General features: G+C 35.8%; 1 protein-coding gene across 1 annotated transcript; it reads right to left on the reverse strand.

The window, feature by feature from the left end:
• Window positions 1-2000: 2000 nt before the first annotated feature.
• Window positions 2001-7308, reverse strand: LOC145909133 (serine/threonine-protein phosphatase 2A catalytic subunit beta isoform-like). Its single transcript, XM_082996447.1, has 7 exons — window positions 7141-7308; window positions 5972-6181; window positions 4079-4252; window positions 3925-4014; window positions 3655-3816; window positions 2872-2990; window positions 2001-2306 (listed from the first exon to the last, which is right to left on the reverse strand). The coding sequence occupies exons 1-7, from the start codon at window positions 7264-7266 to the stop codon at window positions 2234-2236; spliced, it is 954 nt and encodes a 317-aa protein (XP_082852573.1). The 5' UTR covers window positions 7267-7308; the 3' UTR covers window positions 2001-2233.
• Window positions 7309-12301: the final 4993 nt, after the last annotated feature.

A 12301-nucleotide genomic window follows, 5' to 3' on the forward strand; every position in this document is an offset into this window, starting at 1 on the left:
TTTTATTTCTTTTATTTTGATCCTAAGCAAAACATGTATTGAAAGAAACGGTTTTGTTCAAAAACAGGTGAAAAGCGTAAGTACCTTTGAACACCAAGAGCAATGCGATATTTTTCAACCGCCAATAAAAAAGTCTTCACCATTATAATCTTTGGACAAATTCTATTTTAATTCAATCTCTATATGGGAGCCGGTGGATACCTCGGACAGTACGGGTTTATCATACTTGGGATATCATAGCAAAAAAATGGCGAGAAAAAATTACTTTTTTAGTCATTGAGGAAAACAAACAGTGGTTGGGTAAAATTATCGAATTGTGGCGGTGAAAAGAATCCACAGTTTAAATTTCATTGGTTGAACCGCAAATCCATGATAACCGTGCTGCATTGAAAAGTAGGCTACACGAACCACCCAAACATTGGAAAATTCTGTACGCGTTGAATCCAAACGGCAAGCACCACGATCGAAGAAAGTTTATTTTTTATACGTTATTTCATATTTTTCTATATTTCATAAGATATTTCATACGCTAATTAATGCCCCAATGCACCAACTTTAATTTCGGTTTTATGAAATAATTAAAAACGTCTGATAAACCTGAGTGTCCAAGCTATCTCTATAGCAATAGTGTTGGCCCAGTAGTATATGACTTCGAACATTCGAGACCTGTTCAAAAACGAGCTTTTTATTATTTCTAGGAATTTTTTGTTGTGTTGAAACGAACGAAAAACCATCTGTTTTCTGGGTAGGCTAATGCTTTTACTACTAACAACAAAATAAAATTTAGGGATGTGGTGCACAATTTACAAAATATATGAGCCATTTTCGAAAAAACGTCCTAGCTATAGGCCTACCCTTGTCTCCCCTACAATTGGATAGTGCATTTGACGATATATACCTTCCTTCACTATTTTAAAAAATCTGTGCTGTTACGTAATTTTAGTTCTTTAAAACTTTGAAAGTTTTTTTGTGAATCAGTTCGGAAAATTAGTTTTGCTAATTGACAGGTGACCAATATAGAGACGGTAGTCGACAGAAATTTCAGTCGCCATTAGTCGCAGCCTATAGCTAGGCTACACGATAAAATGAAAAATAACCCACAATTTTGGGAACAGATATCAATATGCATTGTCAAAAATGCCCAGCTGTATCAGCCACTTTTTCCTGGCGATTTGTGCGCTTGCGCAACAGTGTACCTTGGCCACTCTGTGAATTCACTGAGCTCCTGCCTCAGCGTTGGGCCTGGTTAGCTCAGGGTCGCGAGTTCAAACCTCACCGTGAGCTTGATTTTTCAAATCTTGCTCCGACTTTGTCAGAAAAAAGGGGCTGACCCAGCTAGCCTGCATTACCTGGGCTGCCAAGACTGCAAGACCTCATGATCGCGATACGACATCGTCATGCTTTTCATATTACTGCGTTGTCAAAAATCGATCATAAATCCGGTCTAAAACCAAAAAATTTTTGTCTTTTTACGATTTTCTGCCATGATGTCGCAAGTAACAAATCTAATCCTTTTACACGCGAAGATACAAATGCACATAAGCAATAAATGTTAAACCTAAAATAGCATGGACACCGACGATAAAGGTTATATCAAGTCCGTATTACTAAACGTTAATACGGACTTGATATAACCTTTATGGTGTTATCGGTGTCCATGCCATTATACTGAACGTTAGTCAAAATCATCATTGGCCCATCCAGGAATACGTAGTTGGATGTACAATCAACCAACAATTACTGTACTTTGAACTACACCTGGTTTAAACCCTACCCATACAAATCGTGAAGGGGCATGGATTTTGGGTGAAGTTATGACAATACTTATATGGACCGAAAATCATCAGTAATTTTTAATTTTTCTAAAGGTAATTTTTAGTTTTTAAGAAAGTGTGGACAAATGCCCACATTCACTTTCTTCACTCGGAACCTTGTATCAAATCTTTCCAGGTTTTCCAGGTCAGAAAATCACATCAACAAGAAACAAACCATCTCATGGACTACGAAATGATTTTATTGACACTGACAGGTGAACTTCTTACAAACAGTAAATCAAACAATGTTTTCTATAACGTTTGCTCCCAAATACTACAACAATGAACCTGTTTTAATATGGTTTAACTGTAAAACAACCAAATTTCTCAAATATAAAACACTTCTCAAGGGACAAAGTGGTGAGCAGCTGATTAATGAGTGTTTCATACAAAAATCGTTGATAAAAGTGAGGAACAACTCATAGGAAATAATCTGGAGTGCGTCTTGTAACATGAGGTTCACCACGCCGAGGTGCTGGATCAAACTGAAGGCTGCATAATTACAAAATACATCACAAACGTCAACTGTTGGTTTTACATGAAAAAAAAGTCTTTAGAATTATTTTATTTTTCTTTGGTTTCTATAAATATATAGGATTGGCAGATTTAGGGTTAGTGTAGGTTTCTCAGGAAACCATGACAACCCTATACATTTAGAGAGGGAGCGATTGTTTCATACATCATTTTTTTATGCAAAAAATACAGCTACAAATTTACCTGTTTAAACTAAATGGTGTATATTAGGGTTTCGCAATGATGTCCTATGGCAATGAGCACAGTGAGCGATGATTGTATTAAATAAAATTCATTAAAAATGGTTTTGTTTGACTGGTTTATGTCATTAGTTTGGTTTGTGTGCAAGGGACCACAGGTCCTAGAATTGGGAGCAATGAAGCATAAAAAGACCACAGTGTATATTTTTAGGGCAATGGCTTGGGTTTGACTATTGTTATAAAAATGATACATTATGCACCCATGATACATTATGTTTCACTTATTAGGCAGATTTCAGTAGAAATATATATAGTAAAGTTTACAAACTAAATGTACAACTTACAAGGAATATCTAAGAGTATCATCAAGTTCCATTAATGCAGCTTGGTTTCCACATCGGTAACAGTAGTTGGGGGCACTAAAAATTGTTACTACATTTCTTTCATGGCACCAATTGTACCCCTGTAAAATAATAAAAAGGCTTTGTTATGTAACAATCAAATCAAAGACTAAAAAACAATTAAATAAGGGATAAAATGCCTGTCAATTAGAAGATAGAAAACAAATTTTGTATTTAAACCAAGCTGTGGCAAGTCACTTACTATGTTTGTATTAAATTTTAACAAAAAATAATGTAACCTTTTCGGGACTTGGTAATTTTGGGCCTGCTTAATAAAAGATCTTGGCTGTAAGATTTTATGACTTAATTTTGGTGCAGACTGCCTATTTGTATCTTTGGAGTCATAAAATCCTTGGTTGGTAATTTTCATTCCATGGCATATTACATCAAGCAGAAAGGAATCACAAAGTAATTATAGACTGGTGAGAAATAAGACCAGTATTTGAGTTGATGAACAATCTAAACAGTTTATGCGTGAAGTGGGTGGTTTGAAGCCAATCTGAAATGCATTTTAGGCAAGCAAAATAACCATACAGGTTTTCCAACAGTATATGTCCTTAAAATACTAGATTTTATATTTTAATTTTCAAACAACTTGTGATAAACTGCATAACATGAAATTGTCCAAGTTAAGGTTAAAACATTTACGTTTAAACAAAATACCTTCGTTTTTATAAGACTGTATGTCTTTATTAATTTCTGCGATAATTATTTTTGGCCCCATACCTCCATTACAAGTTGATGCGCCCGAGATATAAGAGTAAGACTGTTGTGGTGGTTGAAGGTTTCAGATATGTCTTGGCCGAAGGTGTAACCAGCACCACGTGGGGAAATACCCCAACCGCCCCGGTCATCAGGATCGGACCATAGTAAATCACACATTGGACCCTACAACAACAATAATTACTCTATTATCAAATTTCTCTTTTACAACACATTGCGAAAAGTAAACTGCATGTGTATTGAGCTTTATTAACAAACAAACATACACCACACCTCATGTGGAACCTCCTGTAGTCTGTCCAATGCTCTGATATGATCCAGTGTATCAATGGATGGAGAAAGACCACCATGTAAGCAAAAAATCTAACACACAGTATATATATAGTTTCATATAAATTGCAGTACAAAACTTTACACAAACATCTACCTGACTGTCCACCAGTGCAGTTAATGGCAGGTAATCAAATAAATCGGTAAAATATTTCCACACACTTGCATTTCCATATTTACGAAGACATTCATCATAAAATCCATAAACTTGTGTAATCTGGCGTGACTCATGATTTCCACGAAGTATAGTAATTCTGTGTTGGAACCTTACCTAGGAAAGTAACATTGGCTTTCAAGTAAATTTACCTTTTGCAAAAATACACAGTAACACCAAACATTTAATTCTTTAAATTGTCGAGGTTTCAAAAGTGTGATACCAAGACAATTTTGGATAAAATGCCATCACCCATTTTTGTTGTGCTTTAGGCCTTCAGTAGTTTAGTGATGTAATTTATAAATCAATAACATATATTTTTAATAAGTTGTGAGTTTGTCACTTCAGCCCAATACACAATGCTTCATGAGAACCCACTAGTTTGTAGGTTGTCATTGGTTTGTTTATATTTTTGACACAAGCAAACCCTTCAAAATTAAATTAACTTTTGATTGCAACCAATAGATTCCATCATTGTAAAAAGATTTACAAGTTGTGCCAAATTGACAAAGATTCAGCTTCGGGCAAACTTTAATGAAAAAGAATTGTGATTCACATGAACCCGAATATATTCATGTGTAAAGTTTGACATCACCAATGGCTTGGTTGGCCTGCATCACATGCGCAAGTATGCTACTTGACATACGATGACGACAAAATGATAAGATATATATTTATTTGTTTGCAAAGACTATGCGATAAACTTCCAGAAACAAACTAACAAACTATTCTGTTGGTTCTAACGATACCCTTACTATGTATCAGTTTAATCTTTGTTGCAACCAACATAACTATAATAACAAGGGGCATTTTATTATAAGTGAAATATTGTTATTGTCATGGTGTTAGTAGGGATGTGCTACAGTTATAGATAGTGCAAAAAATCATAAAAAATTGTCGTTGTATCACACAAGTTGATACAACCAATATAAAGCAATAAATATTAATCCGCAAAAATTGGGTATTTTTTGGTTCAAATGAATATAAAAAATTTCCTGGTATTCGCTAATCTATTGTGATTTGGGTTGACCTAAACACAGGGCTATAACAAGTATACACCTATGTTTTAATTCAACTGCATGCACTTTAAATGTACAACACTCAGTAAATTTAAATTTGGATTCGAATCCCAAATTATTTGAGTCCAAATTTTTATTTTTGAAACCACAATTTAAACTCTTTGGTGGGTCGTGAAACTATTTCAGGTGGGTCGCGAAGCATTTCTAAATGTTACAGTTTTCTATTCGATCACGAAAATTATGACATCATTATTTCGTAACATTTATGCAACAATGTTTGGTCATATCCTTGCCTTTTTGTTTTATGCGCGCGTGACTATTTATCGCCGTGTGGGCGTTTTTGCTTCATTATCCTGATGAAGGCTTGTTGTATAACAACCGAAACGTCGAACAAACAAGTTTTTCTTTTGCCAGAAGAGCTTTTAATTACTAAATAGCTTTATTGTTTCTTTCGCCTTTTTTTGCTTTATGCGCGCGTGACTATTTATCGCCGTGGTGGGCGTTTTTGCTTCATTATCCTGATGAAGGTTTGTTGTATAACAACCGAAACGTCGAACAAACAAGTTTTTCTTTTGCCAGAAGAGCTTTTAATTACTAAATAGTATGCCTGGCAGCGTTAGCAACAAACTATTTGGTCATATCCCATTGTGGGTTGTACAACAAAACTTGCATTAAAAGTGGGTCGCGAACTGCAAAAGGTTGAGAAGCACTTCTTTAAACATTGCATTAGCATTTTTTTCTCCATTACCCTTGACTTGACATGATACTTTTGACATGTATGCCATGCAAATTGTTTACAAAATTTTGAAACAGTTACCTTCAATGCGACCAAAAGTGATACAGTCTCAACGGAATAATATCCACGATCCACATAATCTCCCATAAACAAGTAATTGGTATCTGGTGATTTTCCTCCAATTCTGAACAACTCCATGAGGTCATGAAACTGTCCATGAACATCCCCACACACAGTCACTGGACATTTCACTTCCTGAACATTTGATTCACGTTGCAAAATTTCTCTCGCCTGCAAAACAACATTATCACATATAATGTTTCAGTAGTTTTCTAATGGGAAACACACAATTTTTTCAGTGTTGATATTATTTCAGACATTCTGTGTATCCAAGATTACTAAATAATTTAGGGATATTTCACTTTTTCAAAAATGCAAATGTGGCGGGATAAACGTTGGGTACAATATAAACACTTTCATAACTTAAGTGACAGAAAAGCAATTCCTATTAATTACTATGCCTGGCAGCAAGAATAGCACTATATGCAAATGTAGTGTTTGCACCTACCTTCATGTAAATACTACAAAATCTGACAAAGGTATTTGACAAGGGATTCAATACAAATATGATTTCAGATAGACATTTTATTTTTATATATATCATGCCTCTGTCTAACCCACAATTATGTGTAGGTTTAATTAAAATGCTTCATTTTTGCATTACTGTTTTTTATAATTTTCATACTTGGATGATAAATTACCACAACAATACAAAAAATCTTATATCTAAGTTTTAAAGGCATTTTGCCCACACACAAAATTGCGCAACTTTTTCAATGGCATGAAAAAGCAGAAAACTGCCCACAGAGGTTCGTAAACTGTGCATGTCATGTTTTTTCAAGTTTCTATTAGAACATTAAACAAAACAAATTAGATTTCTTACAGAAAACTGTGGACAAAAAAATTAATTCCTACAACTTCTGTTAATTTTTACAGAAACAAATCATGGAGAAAATATAATTAAATACTGCAACACAAGTCCCATTGATGTTTTTTTAGGTGGAAAGCACACAAAACAAAATATTAAACTAAGCCCAATAAAGGTAAACGAGTCTAAAAGATCAGTGAAAGCCTTTTAACTATTCTATAAAATGCAAGTTTTTGTGTTGTTTTGGAAGTGTTGTTGATTTTCGAACGATTATCTTATTTCAAATTTTTATACACTTATATAAATCAATGTTTATACATACTTTGTCACAAATAGTTTTCACTTGACTTTCGCTTAGTTGTCTACATTCAAATAGTTGTTCTATCCATTCATCAAGATCCTTGTTTGAAGGCTGTGGTACAGAGGGACTTTCATCCATAGCAGACATTTTAACTATTACAAAATCCAAGATAACAATTTAAATTAATGTACATCTGCAGAAAACCAAATGTTGTAAATTGCAAATGTCTTTAAATAATATAATTTTCATAGTGTCAAGATGGCAGAATGGTGGTGTGGGCTTCGTTATATGCAGATGACCTATAGATGCAAATGATCATGGTATAACACTGCGAAGTATTTCGTTTTAAACAGTTTATAGTAATGTTCAAATAAAAAATGTAGGGGTGTAAGTAACAAATGTAAAATCAACCTTAAACCTTCTAACGTTAGGATTGTCATATGCCACACTGCCAGCAATCTGCAGGTTTGTGATACCTATTTAAAGTGACCTAGATGTGTAAAAATAATACTGCCGTAAATTTAAAAACATTTTTATCAATCCCAACCCTAACCAAATCCGTGTAGTATTTTGTTGCGCAAAATTTTGTTTGCGCAAAAGGATAAACAACTCCAAGAAACAGCACCAATCAAACTGCAAAGGTCATTGAGTCAGGTGCCAGTAAAAATCCACAAATTACCATAATACAACAATTTATTTATGAAACTACCCATCTAAATCAAAAACAGATTCCAAAGAGAAAATACTCATTCTGACAGAATATTAAAGCGTATTTACCATGCCTACAAAGGTACAACGTATAATTATTGAACAATTATTTGTGTAATTGGAAGTGTTGTATGGGGCGCCGTTTCGAAAAAAATTGACTTGCAGTAAAATAGATCCAAGTTGCGGCAAGGTAGAGCTAAAGTCGCCGCAAGATAGCTAAGTTGGCGCAACATAGAGCTGAAAGTCGCTGCAAGATTAGGAAAATTAGGGCGTGGAGAAGTTGCGACTATAACAAAATATGTGCTGAATACTATTTTTCTGAAGGTTGGGCGAAGTTGAGCCAATTTATGACAAAATAGAATTTCTTTTTAACCATCGAAACCAATTTCGGCAAAACTTCGCTGAAAAAGGGTAAACAGGATCATATCTAAAGAGTGATTTGAACCTATTTCGAGCGCCTACTTCCAAATTGTTGGATACGGTTTGTAAAGGAAAAACTTATGTTTTGAGTGACTGCTTAAAATTTGCCACAACTTTGCCCAACCTTCCAGAGAATGGTTTAAATAGCGCATATTTTTATTCGGTCGCAACTTATCTCCTCGTCCTGGAAAATAATTTCAAATTTCGAGGTTGTTTTAATATCTCCTTTCATAGTTCAAATAACTAACTAGGATTTGATTGACGTTTGTTTGTATGTCCCTAACAATTCCAGCGTTTATTTCCAATTACCCAAATAATTGCTTTATTAAATCCATGTTGTACCTTTAATGTATGTGAGGTACGCTTTATTATTCTGTCAGAATGGTGGCACCCTCTAACCGTTTTGACGCACACAAGTTTGCGGTTCTTATAATGATTTAAACTTTTAAAATCATTGCTCTTCTTATTGAATGACTTTTACGATTTTAGTATGTATGGCTTACCATAATTCAAGTTCTTTTAATATTGCGTTTAAATTCGGTCTTTTAAAAACGCTTTCCAGTTTTTGCATGCAAATATTGTCGAAAGACTGGTCATAAACCAAATGATTGTGAAGTTAGAAATCAAATCATGTTTACATGATCCGATGAAAACCATAAAGGTTATCAAGTCTGATTTCATCACAGGGAATATGTCACAACGACACCGGATCCTACAACAGTGGAAGAAATAATTATATCTCCAACTACAAGGCAATGGAAAACCAACATGAGAACACTCTAACTCGGTGGTTTTAATCTTTTAACTCGCCAAATACCTAGGTGTCATCACTGTACTCGGTCAGATATGGTAGCCCTATACCTTGAGAGCCAAGATAGCTGTTGCGCTGCCCTTGGCAGTCAGACGTAACACCAATATTGATCAGTCCCCTGTTTTAGATGTTCATGACATTTTGCAATGTATTGTTGCTGTAAAGGCTTATCACTATGCTTTAAATCAGGGGTTCTTAACCTGGGGTCCATGAACCCCCAAGGGGTCCGAGAAGATGCATTAAGGGGTCCATGAAACGAAATACAATTATTCCGAAATTCCACGTATTTTTCTCTGTCCATAAGGTTTCGCTGCCCATGAATTTTTCCATTGTAATATATGTGAAAGGCTACCGTTGTACGTGCGTGCTAGCGTTTCGACCATCGCTAGGTTGATTAAAACCTAATTTCGACATTTGCAACGTGTTTCTTGCAAAGGGGTCCATAGCTTTTCAAAGAATGTTTTTGGGGTTCGTGATCCAAAAAAGGTTAAGAAGCACTGCTTTAAATTATGAACACAGCCAGCATGCAAAAAAATAATGCAATTTCTGCAAGTGTACTTGTTTAAGTTAATTTCTTCAATCTGCCGTGTCAGTCTCTGATCTATGAATATATTGCTTGCTTGTGCACTGCTTTTGTAAGGGACTGACTATGAAACCACTTTATTAGCACGAGCTTTCGCGAGATTGATCTCGCTTCTTCAGGTGCAGCAAATAACGTGTCAAATAAAATATATTGTTCAAGTTAGATGTGGAAAAATACACTCTGTGATAGTCTGCTGGAGTTGGCACCGTTGTTCAAGTGTACTCAGTGAAACTGATGTTTTCATGTGATTTTTTTTTGCGTCCTTCAATATATTTATCATTTTCTGTGAGTGACACTTACTAATGGTACCAGTGTATAATGTTCAAGTTTCAGTGTTCTTTTCTATTCCATTCTTGCCACTTTCATTTTTATTGCAGTTTCTTTCATTGTTCAAGTGGCTGTTTTTCTTTCCATTCCAATTACATTTCGGTTTTTTATTACTGTGCAATGCTTTGTGTGATTGAAAAAAAAGTGTTTTTGCCCAATATCAGCTACCCAAAAAATGGGGTTTCTGCACATTGGAACCCAACTAAACTGGGTAAAATAGTTAGTACCCAATTTAGGTGAAACGATAATCTACCCAACAAACTAGGGTAGTGACAACCCAATAAAATTTTATGGGTTTCTGCACATTACTTCCCAAACTTTTGGGTAGCCACTACCCAACTTTTTCACAGTGTATATGCACTTTAATTTTGACATTTTTAACTAATTAATCCAACAGCCAAGAATGGAACGAAACAAATTTTATTTTGGAGACCTGGCAATAAAAAAAAGTTTCATGAAAACACATCCACACATTCCAAGACTTCTCGCCTGCAAAACACGTACACCAGTTTTACCACCAAACTTGTTGATCATATGTTAGCTGCAGCAATATTTTCAAAACTATCCCTTTTGAATTTATTATCAACAACTTTTCACTAAATGAGAAAAAATATATCATACTACAAAAAAATATTACCCAACTCACCCGCTTAGACTGGGTCCACACTCACGCTTTGCGCCGGCGGATTCTTTGTTTGTTTCATTATAAGTCGGCGTGCGGGCGTACGCTCGGGACATTGAAACAAACAAAGAATCCGCCGGCGCAAAGCGTGAGTGTGGATCCGGCCTTAGCGAAGTATAAAATAGAAATCATACGTAAGCACTGACGCACAACGCTAACCGTCGCATGCCAACACCCATTGTGACCACACAAACAAGGTTTGCGTCAGTTATGCGTCTGACTTTCGGAGGTGGTGTTAGTGTGATAACCGACTGGTTGCGCCCGGACAGTGCAACAGACGGGATTTCTGTAATGGTTCTTAACACACAACACTTCTTCTTTGAAAGGAACGGGTCAACTTTATTCCGAAGGCGCTGCGGTTTCTACACAACATGCGTAGAATTAAATGCACAATTCAGGTCTAGTGCGGAATCGTACGTACATATGATCCAGAAATCGGGGAAACGCCAAATTACGTCACAATAAAGGTGGGGTCAAGTTATGACGTCACACAAAAATTACGTCTCTGTGACGTCACTGACCGAAGATACGCACCGACGTAGATTCTCGCCTACACGCACATACGCGGTTCTCCGATAGGCTTAGGAAAGGCGACGAAAGGCTCAACAGCACCGAAGAAATACGTGTTACGCTTCATTGATTATTCAATAAAATAAAACTATTACAAGCTTGAAATTGCCTTTGATCAACCACAAGGGTATCCAAAAGCAATATAAGAAAAAAATTAAGCTAAGCATAGCGCGTATTAGAGCCGTTGGCGGTAAATATGTCACAAAGTGAACAATTGTACGTCGCCCTGAAGGAGATGTCGCACAGACTTAATTTTTTGCACCAGTTACAAAAATATCAACTTTTTCCAATCAATCACACAGCAGGAAACAACATTAGCAGATTACTACTTGCATTTAAATTGCCTTAAATTGTACTTATTCAAATAGATCGTAATATTAGTTTCATACAGCAGGAAACAACTAACCAGGACAAAACTCAGCCAACAACAGTCCAGGCATGCACTGGGGTTCTACTGGAACAACGGTATTTGTGACGTAACAGCGGTGCGTTGTTTGACGTCAAATTATCAATACATCACATAACATAGTGGCGACGTAACAATAGCGTTGTCACTGATATGTTTCTATTTGATTGCACCACAGCGAGTGAAAATATGTTTGAATCGGCATTTCAGAAGCTGAAGCCATGACTACGGTACGTACGATCTTTCAAAAGCACACCCTACAATTATACTATCTTCACTCATTGTTATATTGATTGCTGCATCACAGAAGCAAAACGAATTAAGGCAGAGCCAGGCGTCTATCCGTTTTATTAAGAGGAGCTTCGTGCGATTTGTAAACAATTTCGCGGGCAACTTGACAGCAGTTTAGGATATTTAACTGCACTTTTCCAGGTAGCCAGCAAACCTTCTTCGTCTTTAAATTTGTTTACTAGCTGCTCATTTTTTTTTAACTCAACCAGCTCCATTTGAAGACGTAACGGTGCAATTTCGGTTTCCACCAGATGTTGACAAGCAACGATTCTGATTGTTTGCGAAATTTTTTCAAAATTTTTAAAACGGTTAGCGAATTCCTCCAACAGCCCGTCGAAAACGCCAGAAAAGATGTCGATTGGAATATTCTCAACGTCTATTTCT

Source organism: Ascidia mentula, chromosome 7, assembly GCF_947561715.1.
Source record: "Ascidia mentula chromosome 7, kaAscMent1.1, whole genome shotgun sequence".
NCBI lineage: Eukaryota > Metazoa > Chordata > Ascidiacea > Phlebobranchia > Ascidiidae > Ascidia > Ascidia mentula.